Raw genomic sequence first — 14,392 nt, 5'->3', positions numbered from 1 at the left:
TTTTGTTGTTGTTTTTCATTGATTTTGGTTTTAGACAACACTCAGCACTGCTCAGGTGTTACTCCTGGCTTTGTGCTCGGGAATTACTCCTATCGGTGCTTGGGGGACCATACAGGGTGCCAGGGATTGAACCTGGGTTAGCCAAGTGCAAGACAAGCACTCTATCCACTGAACTCTCTCTCCAGCTCTGTGATCTATAATTCTTAGCCCTAACACTTCCCAGGGAAAACAGTCTCAATAGTTTCAACTCATTTTTAATGAAAACTGAACTAGATAATGAAGAAAAAAGTAGAGCAAAACACAGTGTGAGTCCTGGTGTAAGATTGAGGTTTTTACTCAGTTCACATTGAATTTGTTCTAATGTTTTCCTGTACCAATTTTTGCATTATTTTTATTTTAAAGTGACAAGAGGAATTTTCCCTTATGTATCTCTTTAGAATTCTGGTTATTTCTTAGACAGTAGATGAAAAAGTAGGTGAGAAAAGGAAAGGTAGTATAGGCCCTCTGATGCATAAGTAGCTTCGGGATCTAATCACTAGGAGTTGAACTTATTAGCAAGCATTTCTTCTTGTTCTCTATGACCTTGGACATATTACTTAACAACTTTTTCATTCCCAACTGTAGGAAATGGTAAGAGCATAAAATATAAAAGAGAATAAGAAGGGGAAAAAATATTATTCCTGTCCCAGGGAGTTGGCTCAAAGGGCTTCAGGGTTGAGACATTTTTTTTAATTAATTTATTTTTTAATTAGTGAATCACCGTGAGGGTACAGTTACAGATTTATACATTTTCGTGCTCATGTTTCCCTCATACAAAGTTTGAGAACCCATCCCTTCACCAGTGCCCATTCTCCACCACAAATAAACCCAGCATCCCTCTCACCGCCCCCAATCCCATCTCCCCCCCACCCCACCCTGCCACTGTGGTAGGGTATTCCCTTTTGTTCTCTCTCTCTAATTAGGTGTTATGGTTTGCAATAAAGGTGTTGAGTGACCATTGTGTTCAGTCTCTAGTCTACATTCAGCACACTCACCCTTCCCCTTCATGGCCTCCAACCACATTTTACTATTGGGACGGCCCTTATATTTGTAAGGACTGTGGGAACAGGTCCACTCACTCCTCCTTATAACACATAGCAATATTCATACTGGAAAGAAAACATATGTCAGCAATGCGGGAAGGCCTACATTATGCCCTCAAGCCTTAGAATCACAGAAACATTGATCTTGGAGACAGACTCTTACATATGTAAGGACTGTGGGAAGGCCTTCACTCAAACTTGGCGTCTTACTAAGCACAGAAAAAAATATATACCAGAAAGAAACCATATAATTTTCTGTCTTGTGGGAAGGCCTTTACTCTGCCCTGTAGCCTTACTGTGCATTTGAAAAGTCATAGTGGAGAGAAATCTTATATATGTAAGAAATGTGCAAGGCCTTCTCTCCACCCATAACCCTTACTAGCCATATGGAAGAGCACATACTGGGGAGAAATCTTATATTTGTAAATGTGGGAAGGCCTTTGCATAATGCACATTGCATGCATCAATCCTAATGACTATCCCCAAGTTCAGAGGCATGCCCCTAGGGAAGACAAGTTTTGTTTGAACCAGGAGTGTTAGGGGGCTGCAAGAGTACAGCCAAGAAGCAAATAATCCAGGTTTCATGTGACAAACTTCCAGTGACATCAGTACTGTAAGGGAAAGGTACTTGCTGATTATCACCTGGGCTTCAGCGATAGCAGTGTCCCAGCATTTGGATTTCACATGTATGTTAACTTGTAAGTAATGGGTCTTGGCGGTGGTAGTTTGCTCGAGCTGCACCAGTAATGTCTCCATTGTGAGACTTGTGGTTACTGTTTTTGGCATATCAAATACGCCACGGGTAGTTTGCCAGGCTCTGCCATGCGGGCGGTATACTCTCAGTAGCTTGCTGGGCTCTGTGAGAGGGACAGATGAATCGAACCCCGGTTGACTGCATGCAAGGCAAATTCTCTACCCGCTGTGCTATCACTCCAAAACGTAAATATAAATGGGTAATAGCTCTTGAAGCAACATAAAGATTCAAAAATTTTTAGGGAGTCTTGAAAACCCGGCAATCAGGTATAACAATCAATGTATCACTGTATCACTGTATCACTGTCATCTCGTTATTTATTGATTGGCTTGAGCAGGTGCCCGTAATGTCTCCATTTGTCCTAGCCCTGAGATTTTAGCAGCCTCTCTTTACTCATCATTCCCAATGGTGCCACATTGGAGGCTCTTTCAGGGTCAGGGGAAAAAGACCCATCAATGTTACTGTTTTGAGCAAATCAATTATCAACAGGATGACAGTGATAGAGTGAAAAATATTATGTACACAATTGTTTTCCAAAGTTAAATGAAGGAAAAAGTTTAGTGTATGTGTGGATTGATTAAAAACCCAATAAATAATTTGGTTGTTTTTGTTGTTGCTATTATGTGTTAACCATGTATCTCATGGCATTATAATTTCATTTAAGCTTTCTTTTTGAAATTCTAAGTAACATGAATATTCTAATGAATTTTTATAGGATAAAATATTCTTGTCTCTTCTAGCCCTAATAATATTAAATCACTTAGGGTATCAGTTCTGCTGTAGCCGAGACACTTAATTTGATAACTTTATACAAATTATTGCTCAGACTCTGTGGGGGTGATTTGAGAATAGTCTACATTTCTCTATATAACTATACATGCAGATTTATATATGTACATTTATACATGTACATACATATATGTATAAAAAGTCTTTGCATCTCATTTTTTTGTCCCTTGGATATAGTCACTCTAACGCTAAATATCATCATCATCATCATCATCATCATCATCATTCCATTGATCATAGAATTTATCGAGCGGTCTCCGTAACGTCTCCATTCATCCTAGCCCTGAGATTTTAGAAACCTCTCTTTACTCATCCTTTCCAATGGTGCCACATTGGACACTCTTTCAGGGTCAGGGGAATGAGACCTATCATTGTTACTGGTTTTGGCATATGAATATGTCATGGGGAGTTTGCAAGGCTCTCCCGTGTGGGCAGGAAACTCTTGGTAGCTTGTCAGGTTCTCCCAGAGGGAGAACTAGGCTATAAGATCTCTTCCGGGAGCTTGGTTTTAATGTCTTTGGATGTTGGCTGTTGGTGGCATTACACGGCATCCGGGGAAGTCCCTGTGTGTGACCACCTAGCTACTGGAAAATGGGGAATCTGGGCAGAAGAGGCCCTAAATTACCGATCCGAGCAAGCTTGGAGATCTCAGCCCCGGGTCCCACACACCTGGGTTCCTCTGCCAGTTCCTTCATGTGTGAGGCTCCTCCGAACGTGTGGAGAGGGGCCTTGAGCATGGCTGTGGCTAGGCTCTAGAGGTCTTTGGCCGCAGGACCGCTGCTCAGGGCAGGGAGGGAAACTGAAGCCCACCCCCTCCAAGGTGGGGGAAGACAGCCAGGCATGGGGGCAAGAGACTCTCTGCCCTAAATATGTAGGAAAAAAAATTTTTTAATTTTTTGGAAAATTTTTAAATTTACCAGTGGAATTTATTTTAATAGTGTAAACAAAACAATAATCTAGTGGAAAATATTTGACAGATGTTCCTGTTTATTTCCAGAATTAGGGACCAGAGCAACAGTGCCGCAGGTAGAGCACTTGCCTTGTGGCCAACCTGATCCCTGGGATCTCCTATGGTAGCCCAAATCCTGGTCCCTGAACACCATCAAGTGTGAATCCAAAACAAACAAATGAAAAAGAATTACTTTTAGACTATTATTGCAAGTATGACAAGTAATGTATACTCAACCCAGATATAGAACAAGAGATTAAATCAAAGAATTCTTGTTTTAAAAGAACTTTTCTTTAGATGTCATCAAATTTCCTCTTTCATATAAGCTTTCCTAGATGTCATTAGAAACAGCAGAAATTTCTTTCTAGAGAATTAGTGAATTGTCTTTCATCAACTATATATAACCAGCTATAGGACATGTATTGTCTCTAATCTTTTAAGATCTTGCAAAACATTATTCCTCACTATGCTATTTTTATAAGCCCCATTGTATTTTAAGCAATCCATTAACTTTCAAAGCCATCTCACATGCTATTACCATGTGATATTCTCAAAAATTCTCTGAAGCCATTTTGCATAACTGATTTTTGGCAAGCCTAAACAACTGACTGGACGCAACTGAAAAGCAGAGCTGGGATGAGAATTTACTATGTCCACATACCCTCTACAGGACAATGATTTTCTGTAATCTTTTAAGATCTAAAAGTATTTAAGATCTAAAAGATCCAGGCAGGTAACATCAGGGAAAGATAAAATTAATGTCAAATCCTAATTGACTACTTACTAAGTACTTATCTTCATCAGATAATTAACTTCCATGATTCTTGCCTAACTCACTTCTAAAACAGAGATCATTATCAATGTTTCACAGGATTCCCAGGTGAATTAAAATTTATGGCAATAATGGAGTACATGGTAGGTAGTAGAAATCTCAAGAATATTTCTTCTTTCTATTTCTTCTATTATTTGTCATTCATACCCTCTCTTTTACCAGTTCTTTTCTTTGTCAAATTATGAGTCTATTTTTGATTCTAAGACACCGGGATAATAGAAAACCAGAAAGCAGTTATAAAGTCTTATAAACCTGGGTCTGATTTTCTATCACTTATTAACTTTGGTCCCTGAAAACTTCAGTTTTTTAGCTTCCTCCTCAATGAACGGGTACAATGATTCCAACCTTGCAAAGGAAATACAAGGGTTAAAGGAAAGAGTATATGCAAAACATCTGCCATCTGGTACCTGCCCAGTGTTGGTAATAAGAGTTTCCTACCCTTTCCTTTCATTTCTTCAGGATTAACTAATTCAAAATGCACATATTGGATGTGTTTCATATTTACTACAGCAACAGTCATCAGTATTAGAATAATAGAGACAGTTGTGAGGCATGTCTTCATAATCGTTAAAGTTATAAAATTTATGGTTAATTTAGTTTTCCTATGAAATAGAAAAAAGCCTCCAAATGACTTTAACAGAGATGCCTCTCAGGCTTGGGCATGCCAAGGTATACCAAAAAGAGTGTCCTGTCTGTGAGTGGCATGTTCTGTGTCTGCCTGGGAGCAAGGCCTCTCCAGAGTTGCCACTAAGCACACTGCCATACTTCTGTAGCTGAGGTTAAAGAAAAGTCTGCACCCTATGTATAATCTCCCAACAGGACCTCCCTTCTCACACATTTTGCATTGAAGCAAAGTGTGTTGGGTCAAAGAGCTTCTCATTGCTGGGTCCACATTCCCTGACCTCTTACCCCCAACTGCCCTTCTCTAATAATCTGGTAAAACAAGGCCCAGTTGATTTAAGACATTAGTTTTGCATGCAATAATGCTTCTGTGATAATGCTTCATGCTTTAACTTAGTCATCTCCTGTGGTCCTGTCGCTGTCACGCTCTCTCTTTATGGCCTGCATTTAAAACATTTTTTTTAAAGCTACCTAACATGACATATAGGGAACAAAAGCAATTAAGGAGATAAATTCCTAAAAATACAGAGAGAATGAGATAGAACCATGCTAAGTAGACACCAGAACCCAAAAACCACATGCCAGAGTTCAGCTGGATGACATTAAGAGCTTTTGCAGACCTTAAGTGTTTGCATTTATTTATTTAACTTTGATTTTGCTGAACCCCAATCTTTATAAATTGCCTGACCTTCCTAAACTCCATACTCCATTTCCTATGTGTTTGTGTGTGTGTGTGTGTGTGTGTGTGTGAGAGAGAGAGAGAGAGAGAGAGAGAGAGAGAGAGAGAGAGAGATTAGGTACCAAAATATCTTTTCTTCTTTCTTTTTTTTTCCTGGCACCTTTTCTGTCATAATTAGGCTGTAACTTCAAAGTCAACCCAGTGACTCCCAGCCAGCATCACCATCACTGGAGCTAGAAGACCCATGTGTTGATAGTCCTCAAAGGGGCACAACCTCTCTTGTGCGCAAACCACACGGAAAGTAAAATCATAGACATATTTCTAAGGAGAGAATGAGGATTACAATATTGTAGTACATCAGGGTTTTCGTTACAAGCCTAGTATTTGGATTTGCAATTTATTTTATAAACAGCTCACAGGGAAGATATAACTATCCGGCTATTAAAACTGTCGAGTAATTCGAACACATACTAAGAATGAGTCACATAGGAGAAGATGGAATGAGCAAAAACAAATCACAGACCAAGATGATGTGTTTTTTCACTTTCAGGGAAGCAACTGTCCACACAGTATCAGGCTATTTGCAATATAATGAGAAACTATCTACTTTTATCTTTCTAACTCTCCCCATCTCCAGCCCCCACTATCAACCCATTTTTAAAAAATAGATTCTAGAGGAATCACTCAAACATTAATTAGATATAGTGCAAGTGTCAGAGTGGTTTCCAGTTTGATTCTATTCAATCAACAGGTTGATGTTTAACATATAGCCTCAGCACTCAAGTAAAGTGTTCTCTTTCTGTGGACTATTAGGCCTCCCCATTTTCAAAGCAGCTTTGATATTTAAAAGATTAATAGTTAAAAATGATCAGAGAGGAGCCAAGTGGTTAAGGTACCTGCCTTACATACAGCAGACCCCAGTTTGGTTCCCTACTCCCCAAGAATTGCCAGGACTAATCCCGGATCTCTAAGCAGAGCTCAGGAATATAAATCCTGAGTGCTGCTGGGCTTGGTCCAAAAACAACCCTCTCCCCACAAAATATCAGAGAGCACAATAGACTGAAATGCATTTAGTATTTCAGAGGCAAGAACTAAATCCAAAACCTACTGCTCAGATGATTATGTGATTTGTGGACAGAAAACATATTAAAATTGATCTGAGGTTCTAAGAAAGTATTCTATATCCTTCACTTTCCCAGAAAGTTATTGCTTTTATTTCTGCATGATAAAATTAGAGAGCTGTCTCTCCTCTCCTTTCTTCACATCTCTTCTTCATCCCTTTTCCTTTCTTTTTCACACATCTGCCCCTTTTGTTTATTTCTCCTTCACGATCAAGATCATGAAATCCCGTTAATCGTCAATTTCTCAAGCGAGCTCTGTAATCTCTCCATTCGTCCTTTCCCTGAGATCTTAGAAGTCTCTCTCGACTCGGCCCTCCCAAGGATGTCACACTGGAGGCTCTTTCAGGGTCAGGGGAATGAGGTCCAGCTTGTTACTGGATTTAGCATATTAATACGCCATGGGAAGCTTGCAAGGCTGTCCCATGTGGGCAGGAAACTCTCAGAAGCTTGCCAGTTTCTCCCAGAAGGAGAAGTAGGCTACAAGATATCACTTCTGGGAGCTTGCTTTTAAGTCAAGAGAGTCTCTTGCCCGCACACCTGGCTGTCTTCCCCGGGGCCCCTCAGAGGGGATGGGCTCCAGCTTCCCTCCCCACCCCAAGCAGAGCTCCCGGTGGCCAAAGACCACCGGAACCTAGCTACATCCATGCTCGAGGCCCCTCTCTACACGTTTGGACAGGCCTCATGCATGAAGGTACCGGCAGAGGAACCCAGGTGTGTGTAATACCATATTTCTCCTTAGTGATCCATATTTTTTTTTGTTTTTCGGGTTTCTTTTCTTTCTCCTCACTAACCTTTCCTTTATCAGGCATTAATATGACATCACTATATCACTGTATCACTGTCATCCCATTGCTCATCAATTTGCTCAAGCAGGCACCAGTAAAGTCTCCATTGCGAGACTTGTTGTTATTGTTTTTGGTATATTGAATACACCATGAGTAACTTGTCAGGCTCTGCTGTGTGGACGAGATACTCTTGGTAACTTGCCAGGCTCTTCAAGAGGGATGGAGGAATCGAACCTGGGTCGGCCACATGCAAGGCAAATGCCCTTCCTGCTATGCTATTGCTCCATATCTTTAAATACATATGAATTTTTCTAGACTCTGTTTCATGTTTAAATGAGTTAGGGAGTCTTTTTATGCTAATTACACAAAACTTATATGTTAATATTGAAAGGACTGACAGGGTTCAAACAGGTTAAATTGATGAAGCAGCTTTAATAAAAGCAGGCAGAGCAACACTGCAACAATGAGAGAAAAACAAGCACTTATAAGGAACTGAAAGCTTCAGACTCAATATTCTTTATCCTTCAGTTATCCAGTCTATCAGAACAAGTTGAGTACCCGCTTTTCAAATCAACATTAATGTACACAAACACCTAATTCCCAGGCTATTGCTCGGATCTCAGAGTGAAATGGTCACTTTCTAACTACCAGGACCACCTTGACCACTGAAACCTTCAACTCCACCAAAACCAAGTGCCAGGCATAAATCTCCTTCTTACTCATCAGTGCTTAGAGGTATATTCTGCCCCTAAGCCAATCACTAATGGCAAAGTATTTATCTTTAGTCAATACATTTCCAAGTTTTGGTAAAGGGTCAATGCAGTGCTAGGAACTCTGTAACGAGCATTTGGTCATCGCAGATCTGATGAAATGAATCCATACTAATGCACAAGCTTTCTCTCAAAACCAAACCCCACTAAACTAGTCAGTCCTATGTTTAGGCAGGAAGCAACAGAGCATTTGGCTCTGATTCTAATTGTCTGATTCCAAGAGACAGACGTTTCTGATTTCTGAATAGAGCCCCTCCCCCAAGTCTGACTTAAACAAAATGAAAGGGATGTGCTGCAGCAGGCTGGTCCCTCTGGCTCTGGGAGGTCTCCTTCTCCGCCCTCATCTTCCACTTCATCTCCAGGATGGCCCTTTCCACTTCCTCCAGGGCTCGCTCTCTCCTCTCCACAGCCCGCTCCCGCCACTCTACTGCCCTCTCCCTCCTGACTATCTCCTTTTCCTTTTGGCTGGCCCAGAGTGCCAGGGTTCCCACCTGCTCTAGGAGCTTGGCCCAGTCACCCTCAATGCCCGTGGGGAGTGGGGACCCTTGGGGCCTTGGGTCCAGGCGCTGCCCTGCCTGACCGTGGATGCTCTTCTCCAGTTCCTCTCTGTGCATGCTCTTCAGGTGCTTCCACAGGGCTGTGGTCCCCACGTTTACCCCGGGGCCACGGCTCACCTGCCTGCCACACAGACGGCAGGTGGCATATTGGTTGGGATGGTGCCCTGCGCGAGCAGGAGCCAGGTGGAAATACTCCCAGGCCTCAGAAAACCTCGTCCCCTTGTGGTGGGGCATAGGGCTGGGCATGGCACTCACCAAAGGGCCAACCAGTTCTCCGGTCTCACTGATCTCCTCCTCCTCCTTCATCTCTAAGTCCCCCTTTGCCTTCATCCTAGTCCTCTCCCTCTCTGCCTCCTCTTCCCTCCTCATTGTCTCCTCGCCTGCTTTCTTTGAGCCCACAGTCCTAGCTGAAGCACAACTCAAGGCGAAAAGTATATCTGTCAAGGAACCGACAGAACTCTTAAGGATTTGCGTCAATGGTCAGTGGTTGACCACACCCAGGTGTGTGATGTTTTCTCCTTTCTGCTTCATTGGAGTGTCGCGATGAGTCAAAGTCAAGGTGAATGGCGTCTGAGTCTCTCAAAAACGTCCCCTTCACGCCCCAGATGTGTGCTGCTCTCTCTTCAGCCAGCCCAGGCAGGCTAAACAATTTAGTCCAATAGTTACAAAACCGGCCGGTGAACTCAGTGTTCTCCGTGACAGTGTATGTGGGATGTTGAGATTCTCTCTGGACTCTCTTTCTGGCTGCACTCCACTGTCTCTGTGCTCTCAGATATCTATAAAATATGAATTTTTAAGGCATGAGGAACAGTCTCAGTTAAGATCATTCAAGTCCCCTGGGGCTGAGGTCTCTCCAGGTCTTCCTCAGCTAGGTAGACTTCGGACCAGTGCTGCTGTAACCAGAACGAGAACTTCCTCAGATCTTACAGCAAGCAGTTAGGCAGAGAGTGTATAGCCTGCCAGCAGCTGGGCAATAAAGTCCCCAGAATATGTTCAGTGTATTCCTAGAGAGGTCTCCCTGGGTCCAGGATTCCAAGAAGTCCAAACAGTAAGTCTTGCCTTTTTTTGAAAAAGAAGTTGGCCTGCACGAAGGAAAGAGAGGTAGATGACCTCTCACAGACTTGATGTCATCTATTTATTTTCAGCAAGCAACTCATCATCTCATCGTTTCCCATACCATCACCTACAAGGCCAACAGCTGATAAGACCACCTGATAGCAGCATATGCCAGGTGTTTGGCTTATTTATCCCATTTTATTGATGAATAAATAAGTGGAAAATTTCATTACAGTTTTTAAAAATCTAGTTACATGCATGCGCATGTGCACACACACACACACACACACACACACACACACACACACACAGGCTTTTTAAATAAATGAGAGCCATACAGTGAAGTTCCTATCCCCAAATAAGTAGAAACTATTCCCCAACCCCAGTCACAAGTGGGTACTTACAGGAAAGCAGCTCTGGACCTGTCTCTTCTGGCTCCATACAGTCTGAGTGCCCCTGCGAGTGTGGAGAGCTGTGGGCTGGCTCTGCCGCCAGGAGGAGGAGGATTGCTTTTAACTCCGTTCCCTCCCTCCAGAGGAAACTTCATTCCAAGTGGCTGTGCCTGTGCTGGATGAGTTGTTCTGCAATACTTAGACATGCACACAAATCTTTCTGTGGCTCCAGTTTCAAAACACACACACACACACACACACACACACACACACTTGGCAAATGTCATGACGCGAAACAGTAAGTCAAGCACCTACAAGTCTTAGCTCGACTTCCCAACTAGATCACTTGGCTCCTCAAGAAAAGAATGAGGCTGGAGGGGGAAATGGGCACGATACTATGGAGAACTCACACGGCTCAAGGCCATCTGTGCTTTCTGACATTTGGCCCCATTGTCCAACTGTGCTTCTAGGTTTGGAGAGCTTAGACATGATAGATACATGGAGTAAAATAGCCAGAGAACTTGCAAACAAGGAAAGAATAAATGGAAGAAAATCTTCCAAAGTTAAAGAAATATGAAAAAATTGAGAAACAGATTTCAAATTGCTTTAAGTTGTACTGGGAGCAAAGTAAAAGAATAACCAACACTTAAAATATATGTTTACCTTTACATAATTATTAATACATAATATCCATATACACATGTATAGAATTTAAATATGCATGTGTCTATATATGTGTGTTTGTGTGGAGAAGGAGAACGAAAGAGAGAAACTGAGCAAGAGAGGGAAGTTTTAAAGACAGTCTTTACAGAAGTAAACATTTTAAGTTATGGGAGAAAAGATGAAAATGTCAAGAACCCTTTAAGCACCACCAGGATGACCCCAGTACTCACAGCTCTGAATAGCTCTCCAGATCCCAGCAGCCCCTCAGACGAGGTTGACAGAACATTGTTAGGAATATCCCTTGGTGCCTGAACACTGCACAGAAGGAATCTCTCGGAAATGGCAAAGTGAAAATATTTGTAGACCGGAAACGAAAATTTAAGTGGAAATAAAAGAGTTGAGCGAGAGGAGGAGAGATGCTAAGTAGAAACTGAAAAGTAGACAAATTAGGGAAGGGAATCAAGAGTTCTCTTTCTAGACCAGAACTAATTGGTTTTAAAATGTCCTATGAAAAACCCTTTGGAAAATGTCCTGTCCAAACATAGACTTATTGAGTATGCACTTAACTTCCAACTGGTGACTCCAAAATAAGGAAATGGTCAGTCTTATGGAAAGGTTTATACTCATTTTTTTCTGATTTCTTCATCATTTATGTCTCCAACCATTTGCTGGCTTCCTTCTGCTTCCCAGGCCAGTTGGACAGCTGTACACTCCATTTGCTGAGCACATTTTTCCCCAACTCTCTCTTTCTCTGTTGCTCTTTCTATTTCTCTATTTTTCTTCCTCTGTCTCTGTCTATCTCTGTCTATCTATCTCTGTCTCTCTCTGTCTCTCTTTCTCTATCTATCTCTGTCTCTCTGTCTCTCTGTCTCTTTCTCCTTCTGTCTCTCTGTCTCTTTCTCTCTGTCTCTGTCTCTATCTGTCTGTCTGTCTGTCTGTCTCTCTCTCTCCCCCTCTCTCTCTCTCTCTCTCGCCCCCCACCCTCTGGATTCCCCACTGCTTTCTAAGGAATACCTGCAGAACCCAAGCCCACCTCTTGCCAATCTACAAATTGTATCTCTGTTCTCTAGCTTATTTGTTCCCTGATTTTTTCCATTTTACACTCCTACAGAACTCTCCAAATACTTTTAGCACTTACTGCTAACTTTTTTTTATATGTCTCATTTTGGAAAACATGTTTGGCTGTTCTCAGGGCTTGCACTCAGGAATCACTCTTGGCAGACTCAGGAGACCATTGGGGGTGATGGAGATTAAGACCAGAGAAATTGAGTATGATCCAAGTGCCTTAACCATTGTGCTATCTCTCCAACCCCCTTTATACTAACTTAACATTGTATTTCTTTCTCATCTAGACAAGTAGAAATTTCCAAATGAATATAGCTTTGCTTGCACAACAAAACCACACACGCTTGGCATTTTATAAGATGTTTGACCTCAGTTTGAACTAGTTTAGTCTGTGGCTTTTCTATTTTAGAGATAGTGGATAGAGTTTCAATTCAACTATGATATTCCTAAATAGAAACTCGGAGTCTGTCTTTTGGAGTAATAGTCTGTCTTTAGGAGTAACTAGTATGTAGGGGCACTGAGTATCATATACAACTAACTCATTTTGTAAGTTAAATAGCAGATTTATCAGTTGTGGGAATTGTTTGAGAGGTAAAAACTTGGACTAGTCATACATAAAATATACTTATTTCTTAAAAATAAATACAAATGGGAATTCTAATTTTGCAAAGCCTTGGGATCAATGGTATTTTGTTTATTTTGCAGTCAAACCCACAGCCTCACACCTGCAAGTTAATTACTCTACCACTGAGTTATATCTCTGGCCCTAGTCTGAGATAAAAATAAGTTATATCCAGGACTAGAGTGATAGTTACAGAGGAAGGATGCTTGCCTTGCATGCAGGCAACCTGGTTTTGATCCCCAGCACTGTATATGTTTCTCTAAGCCTCGTCAGAAATGATCCCTGAGTGCAGTGGCAGGAGTAAGCCTTGTGCACTGCAGTGTGACAAAAAAAATTCCACCAAAAATATGAATATCCAATAAATATTATTGTATATTTTCACCACATTGATGAAGAATCCTCACTCTCTCTCTCTCATACACACACAAACACACACAAATGAAAAAACAAAGAGTCTTCTTACTAAAACATAACTGATCATATGTCTAAGTTTTCTGGTTTGGAATATAAGCAGCCTTTTATTCTATTTCCTTTTTGCATTTCAATACTATGTGTTTTTTCATAAGAAATATTACACAAAATTTCCCTACAGATAGTTCAAAGATCTGAGCACATGCTTTGTTTAGATGAAGCCTGGATTCATTCCTGACACTTCATCGTCTCCTGAGCACTGCTAGGAGTAACCTCTGAGTAGAGAGTCAGGAATAGTCTTCAAGTAACACCAAGTGTGGCCTTTAAGGTCCCAAAAATATTTTATATGAAGGCATGAAGGCTCAAGTGACATAGATCTCAATTGTACCTTTGCCTACTTTTCCACATCCTTTAACCATTCTGTTCCTAGTTTTCCCCATCTGTCAAATAGAAATATTAAGAGATGCGCGACTTACCTGATGGTGATGGGATGGTGAAAACAATAAAATAGGAGCTGGAGAGATAGGAAAAAGGGTTAAGGCTCTTACTTTGCACTCAGTTCTGATCCAGGTTTAATCCCTGGCACAGATCCCCTGAGCACCCCCAGGAGTGACCCTTAGCACAGAGCCAACAAGAAACCTTTGCAAAGTGGCCAACACCTCTTCTCCCCCACCCCCAGAAAAGGAAAACAACCCCCAGTAGTTTTAAAAAGTGACCAAAACACTAGGCAAATTTCTTAAAAGTCAAAAGTAAGGTCACTGTCACTGTCACTGTCATCCCGTTGCTCATTGATTTGCTCAAGCGGGCACCAGTAATGTCTCCAGTGTGAAACTTGTTGTTACTGTTTTTGGCACATCAAATATGCCACTGGTCGCTTGCCAGGCTCTACCGTGCAGACGAAATACTCTCAGTAGCTTGCCAGGCTCTCCAAGAGGGGTGGAGGACAAAAGTAAGGTATTCGCATTAAATTATTTCCATAGTTATGGCTACAAATAATACTCCTTGTCATTTGGGGAGCAGAAACAACTTAAGAGTTGATCTTCTTTAGCTCTTAATCTAAGATGACATCGCTCTTCTTTCCTCTATCCTTTGTCTGTCACTTAGTATTAGTTTATTTTGCCTATGGGGAATTGTAATTCCACTTTCCCAGAAACTGGAATCTAGATTTGTAACATGAGTATGGCCCTAGATTCAACTTAAGTTACTCTAGGATTCTAGTCATGACAGTATAACATCTCTAACAG

The 14,392-nt window shown here is 41.5% G+C and overlaps 2 protein-coding genes across 3 annotated transcripts in view; one reads left to right on the top strand and one right to left on the bottom strand.

Moving 5' to 3' along the window:
* Positions 1-14,392, top strand: part of CD96 (CD96 molecule) — a 93,560-nt gene that overhangs the window by 30,380 nt on the left and 48,788 nt on the right. The gene's annotated exons all lie outside the window — the stretch shown is intronic.
* Positions 8,125-9,308, bottom strand: ZBED2 (zinc finger BED-type containing 2). The gene has a single exon (XM_004606728.2). The coding sequence runs from the start codon at positions 9,306-9,308 to the stop codon at positions 8,652-8,654; it is 657 nt and encodes a 218-aa protein (XP_004606785.1). The 3' UTR covers positions 8,125-8,651.

Source organism: Sorex araneus, chromosome 2, assembly GCF_027595985.1.
Source record: "Sorex araneus isolate mSorAra2 chromosome 2, mSorAra2.pri, whole genome shotgun sequence".
Taxonomy (NCBI): domain Eukaryota; kingdom Metazoa; phylum Chordata; class Mammalia; order Eulipotyphla; family Soricidae; genus Sorex; species Sorex araneus.
The sequence above is the reverse complement of the archived record's forward strand: the minus strand, read 5'-3'. Positions and strand labels throughout refer to the sequence as shown.

Excerpts from the sequence above, each read along its gene's own strand:
- ZBED2 (XM_004606728.2), bottom strand. The coding sequence starts at position 9,308 with ATGAGGAGGGAAGAGGAGGCAGAGAGGGAGAGGACTAGGATGAAGGCA.